Source organism: Vombatus ursinus, unplaced genomic scaffold, assembly GCF_900497805.2.
Source record: "Vombatus ursinus unplaced genomic scaffold, bare-nosed wombat genome assembly UNPS02012156.1, whole genome shotgun sequence".
Taxonomy (NCBI): Eukaryota; Metazoa; Chordata; class Mammalia; order Diprotodontia; family Vombatidae; genus Vombatus; species Vombatus ursinus.
In genome coordinates, this window is record NW_020951934.1 from 1,175,381 (window position 1) to 1,195,372 (window position 19,992).

Sequence of the window (19,992 nt, forward strand, 5' to 3'; positions counted from 1 at the left end):
TCTGGCAGCTTTTATCCATCTAATCCTACACATCTTCATTTAGATTCCTTCCATCTAAAATTCTTGGGCTGGAAAGGAATGGTAAGATTATGACACATATTGGTCACCTGTAGTCACAGGCTGCTAGCACAGCTCTCAAGGGGGTTACTATGGCAAAGCAGCTTGCCATCCTCATTTAGGATGCCATGATTTAAATGGGCATTGTTCTCATGGGGCTAAAGACTATGAAGGCTTATTCTTACTTGATGTAGGCAATGTTTAAATGCACCAAAGCACTGAACATAGGATTTTTGCAAAAGAGCCTGGAGCTTTGGTTTAAAGATTACAACACATGAGTTCACATAGGTGTTTCCCTTCAGTTGGCATGCTGTCCTCAGCACCTTAGAACATTTGAAGCTGGAGCCCTTCCAAGTAGTCAGAGTAAACAAGAGTTAACCCAAAAGGTCATTCCAGGTTAATGTGGCCTATAGCTGAGTTTCTGGAGAATAGATGAAGACCAAAAACAAAACAAAACAAATCAAATCAAATAAAAAAGAAAACCAACAAAAAAAACAAAACAAAACAAACCAAACCAACAAAAAAACAAACAAAATATACCACAGGGGAAAAAAAATCACTATACTTACTTACAGATTCAAATCTGTATGCATAAAATATCAGAGTCAAAACAATACAAAATGTTGTAGTTTAACATATTCCACACCTGGATTCCCATTCCACAGGGTATTGCCCTCCTTGGTGGCAACAACCACGTCTATTGTGGGTTATCTGCTGCTTTAAATTTGGGGGTCATGAACATACTAGGCTAGCACTTACACTCATGTGAGATGCTTGGTTGTAGAGGCATATGAAAACCTCGCCTAATTGAACATGGGCTGACACTTTGGCTTATCTGTTTCTGTAGCAGTGTTTTTGAAACGTTCATTCTAACCAAGCATATAGTTAGTATAAAATGAAAGAATGTGGGGGGTACAGGAGGGCTAAAGTCCTCAAAAATAACAACCTGGAATCAAACAACGACCCCAATTTACTGTGTTCCAGCAACACATGATGTCAGCTTTATGAAGAAATTAAACCCAATGAAGCTGGAAGCCAGGTCCTATGTGGGAGCTAGGAAACAAATTAGGAGGGAGACTTCACAGTGCAGCTCACTTCCCCATGCTGGGGCCAGAAGCCCATCAGACCGCTTCCAAAAGGGGAAGAGCACAGCAAGGGAAAATAAATGCTGGCGGGACCAGGGAGGTTTCAAGCAGTTAAAAGCAAACATATATCAAAGTCACACACCACAGTCACTGCAGCTGGAATGGCAATACCATGATCAGCAATGAGTTGGGTTGGATGACTGCATTGGGAAACACAGACTAGCTAAAAAATTTAAAACAAGACTGGAGGAGGTATGAATAGGGAATCTGATGTTTCTATTTCCTAGCCTCTACGATTCAAAAGTATTCGGGAGGTTACCGGGCAAGGTTTAGATAGGAACCATTTCAAGTAAATACGTGGGGTTTAAAAAATGACAACCTTCTTCGGTATCTACTTTGTATTTTGGAAGCATCGGATGACACAGCTGAATCGGCTTCCAAGTCTTGCGATAGCTTCACATGCAAGGTACCTACGTTTCCCAATAGTGAGAGTTGTTCTGTGCATTAAAATCTGCTTGGGTGTCTCACTCACAGTGTGAAGAGGCACAGCAATAATGAACCCTGCATGGTGTGGCAACTGGTACGCCTGCTCACAGTTTGCTGGCTCACTATCTCATCTGATCAAATCCTAAGAATATGGGCAAAATTTAAGTCTTGAAGCTTCTGAAGCAAATTACTGTGTAAACCTGAAAAACAGAGAGAGCTGTCCACAATGAGGCCATTGCTTCCAAACCTCTCTCTGATGCTGTTCCCACCCCCCCCACCCCCAAGTCTTTAATCAGTTATTTCAACAAGAAAAACAGATCACAAAAAGGAGAGCCAAACTCAGAGTGGTTACATTTTTTAGATTAAAAAGGCCTAGTTGACTTGTTGTCCCTCTTAATCTTAATTGCAAAGAGAAGTCAAAATTATTGTACATTTATTTTACGTGGCAAAAAAACCAAACACCCACCTCCACCCTCAGTCAAACTCAACCAATCCTATCTTCTTGAAAACACTGTGTGTACATAACATCTTAAAAGTAAATCCCTGGTTATTTTATGAGTATAACCAAAAAAAAGTATCCAAGGAAGGGTATTGCCATTGGAAAGATGCAAATTTCATTTAATATTGACTTCTCTTTTTAGCCTACTAGTTGCAATGGCTGTCTTTATGGACTAATCTGATTTAAATTTAGAATCAAATACATATCTCGTATTGCAACAAAAGATGTTATCTGCAAAATGAGAAAGCATTGATAATGTGTAAACCTAGAGACACTAGGCATTTAACCAAGTATTGCCAAAAAAAAAAAAAAATTCCTTCATCAGAGGCAGCTGGGCAATATTTAGTTGAAACAGTCATGTGTAAGCTCCACTGTGGCACATTCTAATCCTTTCATATGGATTCTCTCCAACTTAGAATTGTTCATTGAGTGTGACAGACTGGGTTTAAAACTAATCCATAAATTAGTCCATGGTCGCAAACACAACGGGTGCCATAAATGAAAATGAAAATCCTAGAACAAAATTAAATTCACAAACTTAAACGCTTTTTTTCTTCCCCAACTGATCTGTAGTATTCTTGCTTCACAATACATAGATCCATTGTAAATATTATTTGTGTGTGTCTGTGTGTGTGTGTGCATGCATGAGCGTGCGCACATGTGCAAGCACGTGTGCATGTGCTTAAGGAAAAAGAGAACTCCATTGGAAAGGCTATGGAAGCCAAAATCATTGAAGTAGCCTGTAATTGTGAACAAAGGATTAATCTGAACTGTCATAAGCTTAAAATTCAACAAAATTAAGTAGTTCAGACATTTTCTCAATATCCTTGTTCTCCAGTTTATTTTCTTAACTAGAGTCAATAAAGAACCAATAGGTTTTTTGATCAGTGACTAAATGACTTCTCTTTTCCTTTGCACAATCATCAAGCGCTTCATATCTGACACTCTAAGGGGAGGGAGGTGTGGCTTCCCCAACAATGCTACATTCACGCAGATACTTTACTTAATGAATGCTCATTACGTAGGAAGCAATTCTTTTTTTCTTGGTTCACGTGAAAACCAGAGAAAGTAAAAAAGTAATGCTCAAAAAGTAAGTGAGAATTACTTTCCAGTGGTTTGCTGCTAATTTTCCTTTCATCTATGTCATGGTTTAATTAAAAGTTTTTGGAGGATGAAGAAGTGGACGGGAGAATACCTTACCCTACAACGGTAGCTAAATTGAGTAGTAACAAAGTTCTCCCTGTTTTTAAAGCCATACCCTCTTTGAGTGGGGAAGAAAAAAATTCCAAAGAACAGCAGGAATGGGAGTTGATTCTCTGTCAAGCAATTTTAAGTTTTGTTAAAAAAAAAATCTTTAGAATTGTACTGTTGCTGCACTCCAAAGATCTTTTCATTTGCAAACCAGGTGTTTCACAAAATAATAGCAATCCATATAGTAGTTTCATTTAACAAGAAAAAGCAATGGCTAAATCAAATCAAATACATGTTGGGGGAAGAAGGGGAGTGAATGGAGGGAAGGATGGTGAAGGGAAGCACTTTTAACGTGTGTTGGATAGTATTTTGAGGTTTCGGTTGATACTTATTCGGGGATGAAAATGGCAAAGCCTTAATCTGGGAGTTCATGACTGTATAAGCAGGTATCAATCACAATGTCACCCACATATTGCTTTCTATTTCCATCAATAGCTTTAACTTCTTGCATACTGAGAATGGAGAAATCTCTCAGAATTATTACCTAATCCTGAGCTGTCTGTTAATATTGCAAATAAATAATATCAGCAGCAGCTCTTTATAAAGAAAATAGGTATCAAGGCCCCACTGCCTATAGTTTTTTTTTTCCTTTGGCATGAAATTAAATATAAAGTCATGGAAATGAAGGGAAAAATTATCCACTGGGAAAAAGTACAGAGAAAAGTCTTTTTCAATCTTGCACTTAATTTCTCATACTTCAAGTACAAAACTAAGTTGTGGTGAGGTCAGATTCGGTGCTTCCCCCTCCCCCACCTACTTTTTTCCACCACCTCCCCCCAATTAAATCACCATGGATTGAAATTATTGGTTGAGTTAGCTGTTATTTATGTCTGATGCTTTAAACTTTTGATCTCCTCTAATGTCTAGCACAGTGATATGCATATGCATATGGATGTTCAATAAACATTTATTTAATGAATGAAGGCAGACATTTTATCACATGATCTGAAACTTTTTGTTAACATGTGCAATCTATTGGCAGGAATTAGCCTAAGGAAAACCTCAGGAGGAAGACATCTTGTGCCTAGCTTCATGAAGAGAGAAAACCATCCAACAATCTACATGGTGTCACACTAGTCATTTCACACCATCAGTCTTACTGATGGATTGAGAGCTTTGAACAGTGTCTGGCACATAGTAGGTGATCAATAAATGGTTACTGACTGACTGATTTAATTTCTTTCCTCCAACTGCCAAATAAGCCAAAAACATCTTGTTTGAACTTCCCCATTATGTACATCATTGACATTCCTGAAGGACAATACCAATCTCATTTCCTTCATTAGAGATGTCTACTACATACCATAGACAAGTTCTTATAATATGACTACAAAATCTATAAAACTAATATTGGGGAAAAATTGATGTTCCCTTCAAGTTACAGAGATCTTTTCAAGTGTGCTTTGATATGAAAAATAAGGGATGCCTTCTTTCCTAAGAAACAACATAAAATGTTTAATTAGGTATATTTTTTAAAAAAGGAAATCATCATTTTGATATGATCTAGTTCATCTTTCTGAGACTGATACATGATGTTTCAGAATTTGGCCCCAAAAGCTGTTCACTTCTAATTGTAAGCTATTATTACTTTTTATTTCTACATTAATTGCTATCTCTTTTAAAATCTGATCTAAAGGTTGCACTCCTTTGGTCTGAATTCCCCATTCAAACAAATAGGTGAGGAAGTTTAAAATTGAGTTCCACTGTATTATCTGTAAGAGGCTTAAACAAATGTTCATTCAGGATGCAGCCTTAGATAAGTAGGATTCAATACCTGGGTCATGTGAAAATAGGCCCAAGAGACATTTCTCCAACATGGCTGCCAGGAGCAAGCTTGATCCAGCTGGTGTAATGGGGTTAAAGATATTACCAGACAGAGAGACAAATGATTGCAAATACACCTAATGCATGTAGTAAATAAACTTTAAAGAACATAAGCACAGCAGTGTGGTGGTTTGATTTTTTAAAAACATTCTACGTGATGATGAGTCTGTACAAGGAAGATTTACCTCCCCTAAAGTAACAGCTGTCCAAAATCTGTATTATAACAAGGACTCCAGGGGCAATTTAAATTATGCAATTTGCGCTGCCATATCATATCGTACATCTTAATGAACAAAGCCACAAGGACAATTTGAAATGGTAAAAAAAAAAAAAAAGGAGTGGGGTTGCTAGTGATAACAGCTGAAACACAAAGAAATGGTCAGAATATCAATGCACGTGGAAGATACTGGAGAAAACAGACAGATATGGGACAAATCATGATGATGGCTACAAATGTAACCAAAGCCAACCTCGGCAGTTTGAAGAGTCTAACCAACCCATAAAGAAATGGTTTAAGACTTGATTTGGCCTGACTAATCAAATCCAAGCACTGAGATGGGTCTCATAGGTTCCATTCAGTACTTCAGATCTTGGTTAAGTCCTATTGTGAGTTCCAGCTAGGATGCCTGTCACAAAGCTCACACGTATCTGAAAAGATAATTTGACTAGATTTACACAGATCAGGTGATTAACCTTAAAGTTCTTGGCATCACTGGTCTATAGAATCTGTGTTTCTAGTCAGATCAGAAAAGACCAGGAGTCAGTTTAATACACCTCCACTTTGAGTGTGTTTGGAGTGAAGGTTAAAATGTGAAGTGAAATGAAAAAGCTAGGTGATTCAGTAGAAAGATTGACTTTCCAAGCAGGAAAGTGATTCAATTATCCTAGTTATGGAAGACACAAGATAATACTGGAATACTTCCTTCCAGAAAAATTAGAAATCAACTGTGATCTCTTGAGTTTAAAAATATTTTTCTACTACATTTGTACATTTTTTTTTGATAATGAAACTCTGACCCAGGGAATGGGTTTTAGTTACTGCATTTGACTGGAAGAAAAGAAATAGATGACTGTAGCTTTTTGTGTGATTTTTAAAAATTTTATTTTATTTTAGCCCAGGCTTTATGTTACTGTCACTGGTATTTGGTTGTTGAAGCTTTTAAGGCTAATGGTGGCTGTAATGTATCAAACAGTGCAAGAGACAAGAAGAGTGGAAATTAATTTAGATATCCATTTGTCAAGACTAAGTTTGGAATATTTTTAGGGAACCAATCTAAATCTAACAGAGAACCTGGCCCTTTAGAAATGGAACCTGGAATCACTCAGTTCTATAACCTTTAATCTGTTTGAAGAGAGGAGCAGATGTTTAAATTCCATGAGCGTACATATCAAGCCTTTAGGGCAAGATAAATACATATGAGGCTGCTAGTTAAGACAGAGTAACCCTAGAAGATCACATCTATCAAGGTAGGGAATTCACCAAAGTTATTTTAGTAGCAATTTCAGTTTAACTACTCTTTGGTGCCAGTGAGAGTCAGGGCGTTCATTATCACAAATGCATTCTATGTGATGAGAGGATCTGACCCCTAAAATCAAGAGACTAAAGTGCATATATGAGATCATCTCACATTACTCTAAGCAGAGAGGCCAGCAGCTTAAAGAGAGAGAAGCAAAGTCCCTATTAAAGAGTCATTTGACAAAAGGAGAAATATAGTGCTGTTGATTAAAAAAAAAAATTTTGTTAAACAGAGGCCCTGTAATAGGGACTATAATAACAATGAATTGTAGTTCTCCGAGGACATAAGATTAACTTTGGTTTGGAACGACAAATTAAGAGCTATGCACTGAGGTAACTCTGAGTCTGAAGATTAATTGTGAGGGAGGAGCTGAGTGAGTGTTAAGAAACGTTAAAAAAAAATCTAAGCTAAAGGAGAGGGCAACAACAAATGGAAAATGCTGCCCCATATTAAAAAGAAAGTTGGTACTGTAGGTGTTTATAAGCTGGGTGATGAAGTTCTTAGCTGTGATGAATGTGAGCTACTGGATTTGGGCTATTTCTCACAGATATTAAAATTATAAAATGGATAGATTGGTCCTGGACTACCAGAGAGGGAAAAACCCAGAATACTGAAGAATCTTTCTTAAAGGTTCCCAAATACAGGGTAGGACAGAATTAGGAGATCTAATTTATATAGAGAGTCAAAGGGTCTAATTCAAATTTCTTATGAGATTTTTATGAAAACCTAGTAATGAGGACACAAGCTTGGTTACAAATTAATATCTGGATTAAGAGGCGGGGAGCAATTTTTACTATGGAAAGTTGACATGTGGGTTGCCCCCAGAACGAGTGCCAGAAAGGAATTTGTTTAGTATTTACTAATTTGTAGTATTTACTAAGGATAAAGGAAATAAGGTGACCAAACAACTGAATTTGCAAATCAAAGAAAATATCAGATTTTTTTTTAATTAGGAAACAAACTGGCTGAAGATGAGGTTAAAGAGAGAAGACAACCAGTTAGGAAGAATTATAATTACGCTCTTGCCCTAGCAGTGTCAGACCTAGCATTTGGAGAAACATTCAGTGGTGTCTTACTCAAAGGTTCTCTTGGTTTGACTGTAAAGGCTGGAAGGTTAACGCAATGGCTAAAAAGAAAGAGAGATTAAGGAAAATATTGTTGTATTTAAAATTGATGGTTGTCTCCTCTTACCCTGAACGACTTCAATTTTTGTCACCTCTATCGCCGAGGTAGGGCAGAAATTTGAAAGGTCTTGAGAAAGTCAATGAAAATGATTGCTACTATATTCTGGGTGGTGAAAAAGGGGAGTGATATATGAAGGGAGGTTAATGAGACTTTTAGTTTGTAAGAAAGCAGAAGGACAGAAATGTATAAAATAGCAAATGTTGAGAGAAGTCAACTAGGCCTCTAGCATTCTCATCACTAATAATACAAGGTGAAGGGGAAATTACATTTTAAAAGGGGAAGTCTTTCTACCCCATCCTCCAATCCACCCCCTCAAAACAATTACCTCATGGCAGATGTTTCTGTTGAATACAAGCAAAATAATATACTTAGAAAGATTTCTAAGTAATGCTGTATGGTATCTGTTGATGCGGGGTTTCCACAAGCAAGGAAAGAAGATGGTCTATGAGATGACGCAACTGAGCTGCATGCTTTACAGGAAGAGATCCCAAATACGGGCTTTCACTTTTGACTAAGAGATAGAATCCACGCCTGCTCTATGAGGAAAAGGCTGTAGTTCTGTCTTCTTAGCTATACTGGTGTTACAAATAGAGGTAACATTTTCCATGGTTAATCTTTTGAGAACGAAAGATAGCTGTATATTTAGTAACATGATACAAGGAGGTACCTTATGGAATATGTATTTACTCCCCAAGGCATTCAGATACAGCCAATCACTGGGGTAAGACACAGAGTGACAATATTTACCGACTCATTAGACATAGCAGCAAATAAGTCACCAGTACCTTTTCTGGTAGCCAGGCAGACATTTTACCCTAATCTTTCACTTAGATAGAGGCCCTTACAAAGAGGAATCCTTTGCATGAGGTATAAAGTATTTGATCTGTTTTGAGTTTTGGAATGTTATTTTCAAATGCTTCAAATTAAGGACTCACTGGGGTCTTCAAGACTCCAATTTAAGAACATAACTTCTACTCTTTTTTTAAGCTACCAAAATGAAGGAACTATAAACTTCTCAGTAAAGAACTGAATGGAGGTTGTCAGAATTTTTTGTATACAAACAAGACAATAAACATTCAGGACATTTCAATGGTAATGAAGGTACCATACCTGTGATGATGGTAAGGATGGTGGTGGTAGTGGTGGTTGTTGTGGGAGGAGGGATAGTTGTGGGGGGATCTGGATAAAAAAAAAAAGGAAAATCAAACCCACAATGCTGAACACAACAATGATCAATAATGCCAAAACAGAGGTACAAGGACACTGAGATGCTTGTTTGATGCCTTTTCCCCTTTAAAAACAAGCTGGTGAACTTCAAGCTGTTTTAAAGATTTTTTCCCCCTTGTAATTGTATCCCAAGGCCTGATTTGGAAATGCTAAAAGAAGAAGAAAAAAAGAAATTTTGTTAATGAAGTGAAATAGGGAAGAGATGGGAAGTGGAGAAGAGGAAAATTATAATACGATACCACAACCTGACCTCCCACCCAACCCTGTCCACCCACATTAGCAATCAGCCCACTGAACACATTTCAAATGTGAGGCCAATTGGCTCCATGCAGAGAGAAAGAGATAGAGATAGAGAGAAAGAGAGACAGAAAGAGACAGAGAGACAGAGAGAGACAGAGACAGATAGACAGAGAGACAGACGCAGAGAGAGACAGAGAGCAGAGCAATAGACAGAGACAGTGAGAATAAACACAATAGCTGTCCTGTTATTTCTATGCATTTACAAAGTGGTGGAAGGCATTAAATAGTCCTGATGCATTTGAAGAATTAATAACACCAGATCATGTATGTGTTGCCTCTCACTTGTTCTCTATGGCCATTAACTTCATTATTCTCCCTCCATCAATACATCTCAGCAGGAAGTAAAACTACTTCTAAACTAGTAATAAATATAAAGGAGAGAGAATGTCACCACTAAATATCAAGTTCCAGGCATGTCAGATTTTATCGAGATTTTATTTTTTAAGTCAATAAAATTTTATAACTTATAAATATTAATAGGATGTCTCTGCTCATGTTAAGAGCATGACCTAAATGGACTAAACTGATAAAAGAGAAAGCATATTTTCCCTTTTATAACTCTGAGCTATATATAGAAGAGACTTGACCCATGAAGCCAATAACCCAACGGGGAGCCCTTTGTTAGATATTTGATATACTGTATATCATTCCATACCCTCAAACATTATTGGGGGAGAAGGGAAGGGGCGAATATGAAAGGGAAAAAAATAATCAATGCCTAAATGATCAAACTGAATGTGTTAAGTAGTCAGCAAGACTTTGAACTAAGCAATCATCCTGCCATAATAGAGCATAAAACGATTCACGGGCTTTTGATTTTAAATTTTATCTAAAGCACGTCAACTTTTCCTCCCTGACACATCTGGTGTTCTTTTATCTCCAAGTGAGCTCTCAGATTCTCTAATTAATACATCAAAACTTTAATTATATACTGCACCTTTATTGTGTTTGGTTTAACTTCCTGAAAGTTTATGAAAAACATTGCCTTGGAGTTCGCCTGGTAGCAAAACCAGTTTGAAATTATTCCTACTGTAGTCTGACAACTCAGATTTCTTTTTTCTTCCATGCACACATATTTGCACAATTTTGAAAGGACTTACCCAACAATTGCCAGAAAACTGTTTTATGGGTGTGTTTTGTTTTGAAATTTAGAATCTTCAAGTAGGAACTAGTGTAAAACAGCCTTGCAAATAAACGTGAAAAATTCACCAGCCCACAAAAAGAATCAAATTTCGCGCAAAAATGTTCCCCATTTTATGAGGGAGGATTAATGTTATTCTCCATGGACCAGGACAATATGGGTAGTGAATAACAAAACCTAACCCCATAGATCTAATGACAAAATGATTAGGATATATTATATTAATATTTTAAAAACCTACCAGTTAAAAAGAAATAGCCTCTTGTACAGGGATGATAAATAACATTCTAGGAATCAGTACTGGTCCCATTCCCTAAATACCTCTTTGTGAACAGTAAGCTGGAAAATCATTTTGTAAGCTGGTAAATTGTTTGTTTGTATTTGAAAGGCTGGTTTATGGACTTCTAAATCCTGATGGAGGTGCAGACTAATAAAATAAAATGCTCCTTGCTATAAGTCCTATAGCAATTCATGACTACATTGGAAAACTGTTTCCTAAGAGGTGTGTCTGCTCCCCCAACATTGGTGATAGTTAATATGATTTTCATGGTCTGGAATGATTACAATATTTACTTTATGAAAAGAGCATCTATACTCTAGATTCCCCCCTGCTTTGCTATGATGCTATTTCTGTATGTGGTTCAAAAAGTGTTGACACAAAGTGGGCTATAATCATGTTATAATAAAAGTGTGTCTGAAAGAAGTTTCAAATATGGTTATGAGCCATGGGGTGGGCCAGGCTAACTGGAGCACAGACTTCAAAATGAGGTCATTAACCTTTCCCATGTTGCAAAAGGCACACATTTCCAATTATTTCTATCACCACTGGGGTAACTGTTGTCCTTCACATCTGGCCCAAGTGAACTGAATGAATTAAATTCCACTGTCAGCTACAACCCAAAAGCTTAGATCGTTACCAGCATCCAGAAGGCAAAATTTAAGGAACTAAGGAGTTAGCGCTAATGATCTGTGGTTGAGACACCAAGGCTGATGGTATAAAACTAGCTGGTGCTTAGAAACTACTCAGCCAGATTCTCCCAGGACATATATTACTCACTGGGAGTTAGACAGTCTATTTCAGAAGCGTGTTAACTCTTTAGATCACTAAAGGTACCACTTTGGAAATTATTACAGTGGCGGATTTTATGATTTTAATAAATAAAACAGGACAACCCATCCTCCAAAAGTAGTATTAATCAGAGGGTTATCAGGTTGTTTTATTTTAAAATAAATTAGTGAGAGGATGAACTATTGCCCCAAATTGTTCCTGGGATGTCCTACCAGCCACTATCACAGCTGAAGAGGAAGCTCCATTAACTATCTGTGTTACAATGTGGTCAAAGGGTAGACATGTATGTAGGGGTACTTGCCTAGCTAGGTTTTTGCCTATATTTTTAGGTTACCAAAGGGTCTGCATTTTCCCCCAAAGAGTAAATTTATCTGCAAATGTGTCTCAAAAGAAGAACCTTCTAAACTAGAAGAAACAGTCCCACTGGGAAATGGTGTGGAAAATAACAAAAAAAAAAAGGTCACTCTTATTGCCTAACCTTTCTTTGTCCCAAAACTATTGTAGTGTATATCTATACAACACTTGTCAAGAGAATTCCTCCTTAAGCTATGAGACAATAGGCAGAACTGATCCTAATTGTTTTGGAAAAACGAATGGCCTCCTAAATTGAGGCATGGATAAATAAATAAAATAAATAAAAGCATGGAGAGACACGGTCATTTAAGAGCAAAAGTGTATTGACAGTCTGTGAGCTGAGTCCTGTTTCTACAATGGAGACGCCAAAAGAGCGGGGGGGTGTCCTACAGGTTGTCAGTGTCACGAATGTCAGCAGAGAGCCTGAAGCCCTGATTATGTTCAGAAATGAAAGAGACTGGGTAAATTTGACCTCCATCTTTTATCACAAAACTCTCATATATTTGGAGACATATGAAGAGATGATTATGCTCATGTATTTCTAGCAGGAGCTGGGTCATGCTACAATGCTATCTTATATAGACACACAAAAGGCCACGTCTTCCTGAGGACTTATTCTCTTCCATTTGATGGTTAATTCTCCCAACTACAGGGAAGGATTAATTCTATTATCAATAGACCAGAGACAACATGGGTAGTGAACAATAGAACCTTCCCCCATAAATCTACCACTGACAAAATGATTAATAGTGATTAATCACTTGTTTGTGTTAAGGAAAAAAATTCAAGGTGTTGGCTAAAGATGAAATTGAAATGTTCAAATAGGGATGGTCTGGAATATGTTTCTGCTGGTTAAAAAGTATATTAAAGATACTCCCTTTTGTTAGTGAGTTCACAGAGTAAGTGCCCATTCCTTCCAAAAAGTCATCAGTGTATGTGATCCAGTTATGAATAATAAAACATTCACAATATATTGGGGTTCTCATGCCTATGGTCCCTCATGCTTGCGTCAGCTCAGAAGTACCTATCCACTTTACCTGGAATAAAACTAACCTCGTTGGCTTTGTAAAAGTGAACCTACTTTATATATCATCTTAAGAGAAGGATTTGCACTGGAGTGGCAATGCACTTAACCATACAGGAAATACTCATCATACATGAAAAAGACATAGCAGCAGTACAGAATCATATAAATGGGAAATAACTTGAATGCATAATAATTAACAGCCCTGTGAAAAATGTTGATTAAAAAAAACAAATAAAAAACAAAAATAAAAACAAAAACCAAACAAACAAAAAAAGCATCAGTGTCCAAATAGTAGCTACAGGTTGTTTCTGCAGCCACTGAGAATTCCTTCATTTCTCCAAGTTATATACTGGCTTATAATCTCTTCTTCTGTATTTTAATGACTTCACATTGAAAATGGGAAAGGAGAGTCCCTGAGTTCTACCCACTGAGCAGAGAGAGCCAGGTCAGACTAGGCATCACTGGGAACACCAATGAGAATGAATCCTGCACAATGTAGATAGAATCATTAATTGTTAAGGATGGATTTTCAGTCATTACTTCCAAGATAAGTGCTCTCCATAGGCTGTGCCTGAGGACATATTCCCCCTGGCCCCACATGGACAGTGAGTGATCTAGTGGACTGTACTCACTGACCCTTGAACACAAAAAAAGGGTAGTCCCTGAGATTAGAGAGGAAGGGGAAGGAGTCGTGGCTCTCCTAGCAGGAGACAAAGGGGCCAAGGGCAAGCCAGGCTTCTGAAAGCTCTTGCAGGGAGTCATTAAAAAAGAATTTGCCAGAAGCCTGAAGAGTGAAGCACGTGTTGTAGCTCTGTGTAAACGAGTCTAGGAGACAGGTGTGTGTCTTCTCACGTACCGTATACATACAGCGTATAATCCGAATGAGCTGTCCCCACTACGTTGGAAGCTTCACAGCGGTATGTACCATTATCTGTTTTGTTTAGGTTATTAATGAGCAGGTTGGACCCCGACACTACAGCGTGTTGTGGCAGGTCGTCATCTAATCTTACCCAATTCACCATCACAGGCCTATGGAGGAGGGGGAGAAAGACAAGTTGCATTAACTATTTCCCATGAAGCAGTTGATATATCAAACTGTTCACCCACACATTAAATAAGGGTGCATGCAAGGTGACAGACACTAAAGGAAGGCATAACACAAGACATTTAAGACAACAAAATGGTATTTCTTGATCTTTCCAAATACCTATCTGTTTGACGTATCATACTTTTTTTTCTCCTCCTATTTACATTATCTGGTGTTGAATGGTTGTCAACAAAACACACGAGGGAGCTTCATTATTTACAATTTATCCTAAACAAATCAGATGAATGATCCAGTATCCTTTATTTTTCTGCCCTGCTGTGCAGTTTCACAACAACTGGATAGGACAGAGCTCACCCATCGTTAATCATCTTAATTAATTAAAAAAAAAATCAAAGACACACCAAAACTAAACTAGGTTCCAGTCCTGTGATAGATGTACTCCTCTGACATTAACTAAAACACAAAGCCACTTGTTTATACACAGGTTGTAATGTTTAATAGGGTTGGTGTTCTATCTGAAACAAAATACACGGCTCTCAATACTTCTCTCTTAGCCTCTGTTGTCAAAAGAGCATCTCAGCACGTTGGAGGGACAAGCAATGCTATTCCTCTCTGACCAACCACATCTCTTCTTCATTTGGTAAATAGTGACTCTTCCCTGCTTGCTAGTCTAAAAACAGAAGATACACGTTCCCCCACCTCCTCCAACCCCGTACACCTGCATAGACATAATCACAGCTTTAGGAAGAGTCTTTCAAGTTAATCATTGCTGAGTGAGTCTCAACATGGCTTTTTCAGGTCTTAAGACACTTGCTCATTACTGAGAAGTCTGTTTTTAGTGATTGAAAGTACCATGTTGGTATCCATTAAAAAGAATCAATTTCCCAAGAAACTCAAGAAATACACACATTTAAAACATATTTTTATGCCACTCAGAATTCAGAGCTGCCACTCTTCAAAAAGCTCTTACCACCCCCCCCCCATCCTTATCCTCTTTGTAAACTGAAGCCAACACAGGGTTTGTGATGGAAAAGTTTCGAGCTGAAAAAAGAGCAGCTCAGAGGCTGGAGGCAGCTATAGTTCATATCTGCTTCCTACCACCACCTTGAAGGGAAGTGGCGGGAAGAAAGACCTACACTGAATGACCAGCACATAGCTAAGATAGCCTTACCATGTAACATTCTAGTTTTCAAGTGGGATGAGAAGTTACAATTTTTCTTTAATTACACATGGGTTTGTCATCACAACCCAGTGAATTATTTAAAAATTAGCGCTGCATATGTCCTCCTCACAGGCAATGGCAAATGGGTCCGCCTGGCAATCAGATCTAATGTCCTGCTGCTTGACAGCTGAAACAATCAGTGGGGGTAAGTGCGAAGGATATTCACAACATTTAATGGCAAGCTAAATTACCATTTTTATTGTATGCTGTTTCTTGAGAAAATAAATAGGTAATATGCTAAAAGGGTAACTGTAGAGTAACACGTGCACACTTATACAATCATATATCCATTTCTACTGGAAAGGAACAGACATGCTCTCAGGAGCAAGTGTCCTGAAAGAAACTTGCTATTACCATTCCTGTGGCATCTTCTACAGAGCACATTAATTTCTTCAGAAAAACAAACAAACAGACACATACCCACACACACACACACACATATATATATGTATGTAAGTATGTGTGTGTATATATATATGTATGTGTGTGTGTATGTGTATATATATATATGTATGTATATGTATATATAAAGTGCCAAAATACAGGTCAGCAGCCCACCCATTATAAAAAGTTGTTTAATAAAAGTAGAAAAATGATTTAAAAATTTTTTTCCTCCAGGTAGCCTTTTTTTGCAGGTAAGGTGAGGAGCTAATTAGCACAAGAATCAAACAATTTATGAAGGGAGAAAGCAGATTCTTTTGCAGTGCTCCAGAGAAAAGAGATCATTCAGCAGAGACCGGGTATTTAAAAAAAAAAAACAACTAGGAACACAGGAGGAGGAAAAGCAAAACAATAACGATATTTCCACTGTTCCCCAACCTCCAATTCAGGTACCAAACAAAGCTGGTCCATCAGAGTAAAGCTTTTTTTGAATAGGGAAGCTTGTCTGGACAATGTGGGCTTGACTGATTTCAGTTCTCAGTAATACATGCCCAAGAGTGAAAAGTCTATCTAAGCAAGGGAACTCACTCCTAGGTAAGTCATGTCCCTGGACCAACTCCACCACTGATTAACACCATACATGAATGGTCTTTTGCATTTTAGCCCCTTGTCTTATGATCTCTCTGGGTCTTGATATTATAGGAAAGAAGATGGTCTTCCAAAGATCTTTGGGAGGCTTAGTCAAAATCCTTTTTTTATTTAGTTTGTTTGTTTGCATGAAACCTGTAATACTGATGCAAGGATGGACCTGCAAAAGGGATTTGATGCTCTAGGGACAGCAGAGGGAGCTCAATGCTATTTTATGGTAGTTACTACCAAAGACTGAGATACTCCTCTAGTCTAGTGTCTACACAGTCCTCCATTATGGAGACAGGAGCTGTTGTTTTTCCTCTGGGAGACCTCTAAAGTCTATCATATAAAGATAAAAGACAGCTTTTTTCTTAACTGTGAACCATGAAATGGCGATGGCCCTTTAAAGGGACAACATATTGACACTTTACTCTGTAGAAGATAAAAGCAATACTTGTAGCACACATTTGGACCACCTATGTTCTTGGCCCCTAGAACATAAGCTGGAATCATTCCAGAGACATAGTGGACACATTCATAAGAGTGAATATAGGTGGAACCACCTAGATTAGCACGAGAAACTTTATCTCCTCAACGGCACTGTTCTTACTCAGTGGCTTATTTACATTGGGGAAAGAGCCTAAGCCAAGTCCTCACTGGCGAAATCCTTCTATTCAGAAGGTTATCACTGTGACTACTTTTGTTTGAGATAGCAAGCGGGGCAAGACTGAATATTACATAATTATTTTTTCCACAATGGCAGAACAAAATAGAGTTAATAAGTCTTATTTGGGAAATACCAGTTTAGAATACAAAGAGGGAAAGGAGTCAAAAACATCAGTAAGCCATAGGTACATTAAAGTTACATTTGGTTTTTGTTGTTGTTGTTGTTTATTTGTTTTGTTTTGTTTTGTTTTTGGGAGGGGAAATAGAACCATAGCAATGATTATAATAATGAAAAATGCTACCATAGGAGATTAGCCAATATTTCATTTGAGTTAGATATTGTTCACTTAAAAAAAAAGAGCCTGGTCAACAAGAATCAACAATTCTTTCTTTTTTCTAGAATAATCCTCCACCCTTCACTGTGTAATCTTCCACCTTTCACTGCCTAATCTCTTCTCATTTGCAGTAGGCCCTCATCTGGGAGATAGGTGACAGGCCAATGAGAAGTGATTGCACACACACACACACACACACATCTCTGTGTTGTGACATTTACTGTGCATGACCCACTGCCAACCTTGGACTTTAGAACTTACTGGGGTTTCCCGATGGCTTCACATGTTAGCTCAAGCGTGTCCCCTTCCCGGGTTAGGCCTTGTGGAGGGTAAGTCAGCTGAATGTGCACTTGAGGTTTATCTGCATGACAACAACACAAAATACAATGTTGAACAAATGATATCATCAGGTAGAATCAAACTTGCCTGCTCCTGCAAACACCACACACTGACAGCGCTTGTGTTCCCTCCCCACCCTCATCCCTTCAGTTACATCTTTCTAATTAGTTAGTAATCCTGGCATTTGCTCAAATTAAATTGACTAATAACTCTAAAGAGTGAAACGCGGACAGATAAGAGATTCATAAGCCAAGTGCGCCACATCAAACATTTCCTGTGAAATACATTTTGTTACATTGAAGTTTATCTCCAGACTCACTCAAGCTAAAGGAAACTCATTTGCCTTCATGCTGAGGTGAAGCCACAGATATTTGTGGTGCTCAGAATTGATACATTTTATCATATATTATATATTACTATGTGACAATACATTGTGATACCGCATATTAATAAGTTTGGCTCTTCTCAATTTTTTATGTTAAAATGAAAAAGCTTGCAAAATCAGAATTTCAGAACGTAGCTTTAAAAATCAGAATTGGGAGCAGAGTGGGTTGGTTCACTTGAAACTAGAAAAATCTTGTTTTAAACATACTGTAGACTGAGGTTTTATGCGAGGTGATAAACCAATGTAAAATATATAGAATAAGGCTTATTTGGAGGATGACCACTTACTCAAAGGTTGGTTGTGAACCGCAACTAAAACTCAATATAAGCAATGTTGTTTTGATCACAGCTGAGAGCTGTTTAATCAGGACAGACACCAGCATAGAAGTAATTGACACCTATGTAATTAATTTCACTATCTATATCCACCTCACTTGTGGAAGGCAGGCTAAAACTTAAAATATCAATGACAATACACAAACTCTGCACTGGTAGAATTTTTGAATATCTCCATAAGGTTCAACTTAACACTATATTAATCCACGAATCAATTTCAACAGAGCTGTAAGAGTGAACGCTGCGTATATTTTTTGAGAGACATATTCAAGTATAATATAAGGGAGAGGACAAGACATTAGTCAGCAGAAAGGTCAAAATAATTTTCAAGATGTTACTTCCTCGGACAATCACACTACCTAAAACAACAGCTCCCTGGCCTTTTTATGAGCAAAGCTTAATTCATTAACATGTATCCTTTGCAATGATGGAAAGTAAAAAAGGGGGCAGGGCTCAGCTAACCGCAACCTATGAGTAGTCAAGTAAGTCGCACGTCAGTCTTCTCTAAGGATGACTGCTTTACAGATATATTTTTATATACTTATTCCTATGGAATAAGTATATAAAAATACATCTGTAAAGCAATCATAAGCCTCCCTCTCACTGCTCTGAAACCACTTGCTTTTCAGAACCTTTGAAGAGAACCACCTTGCATGCCAGTGTGTAATCTCACTCTGTATTTTGGGAATGCTTTCTGAGATGTTGAGTCATTTGCCAGAGAACATAAAGTTAACAAGGCTTGAAGGCACCAGTTGACCCTTCCAAGTGGCATGGTTTCACTCTCAGACTTGCTGGCTACAAAGGAAAATTTTAAGAGCAAACTGGTATAGAGATTTCCAGATATTTATTGGGGAGTTAGGAGCGTAGTCAATTGAGAAGGGCATAAATAAACATAAAGGAAAAACCACGGTGACCTTGAACAAAAGACTAAGTGGGAGGCTGCACCAAGTTGAGATAGTATCCTTGTCTAAATACAAGCCCTGGGTACCCAGAGGACACCGATTAATTTGCCTACACGAGAAATACTGGAGAGACATTAAAAAAGAGAGAAAGCACCAGTCAGAAATCCATTATGAAATGCAGAGAGTGAGAGAGAGAAGAAATACACTGATTTGTAACATCACACACACATACACACACACACACACACCCAACGCAAGACACAAGACAAACTAAAGAAGGAATGTCACCTCATTCACACTTAGAAAAATAGAACCTATGCTACATATAAGAGTTCAATGTCAGGAAACCTCTGCCATTCCAGTAGGAATGGCATTATGCTAGATGAAGGAACTGAAAGCCCAAACTTCAGATTAAAACTGAACGTTTGCTGGTAGGTTAATCTCTGATCCACCAAAGGGCTACATTTTCCATGCACCGCTGACAATGGTCCATTAATTAAGTGGAAGCAGAATGTTTCCTGGCCTGTGTGGTGTTTTTTCATGCAATTTACAAGCAAATAAAGAGGGTACATTTTCGGCACTGCACACTGAGAGTGCTGAAAATCAAATCCATTCTGCCTCTTCAGCAACACTGCATTTGTTTTAGTCAAATGATTTCTTATACTCCTAATGAGCTGTTACCAGTTATCAATTACTTACATAAATTAGAAGAAATAGGCTAAGAATT

The 19,992-nt window shown here is 37.8% G+C and overlaps 1 protein-coding gene across 3 annotated transcripts in view; it reads right to left on the bottom strand.

Annotated features, from left to right (window-relative positions):
- The window catches only part of CADM1 (cell adhesion molecule 1), a 363,418-nt gene that overhangs the window by 26,142 nt on the left and 317,284 nt on the right, over window positions 1-19,992 (bottom strand). For all 3 annotated transcript variants that reach the window (XM_027857516.1, XM_027857515.1, XM_027857514.1), the window contains exons 6-8: window positions 17,566-17,665; window positions 13,879-14,051; window positions 9,015-9,083 (exon numbers count right to left, since the gene is read on the bottom strand). In XM_027857516.1, coding sequence (XP_027713317.1) covers window positions 9,015-9,083; window positions 13,879-14,051; window positions 17,566-17,665 — 342 coding nt within the window. The remainder of the gene's footprint in view (window positions 1-9,014; window positions 9,084-13,878; window positions 14,052-17,565; window positions 17,666-19,992) is intronic.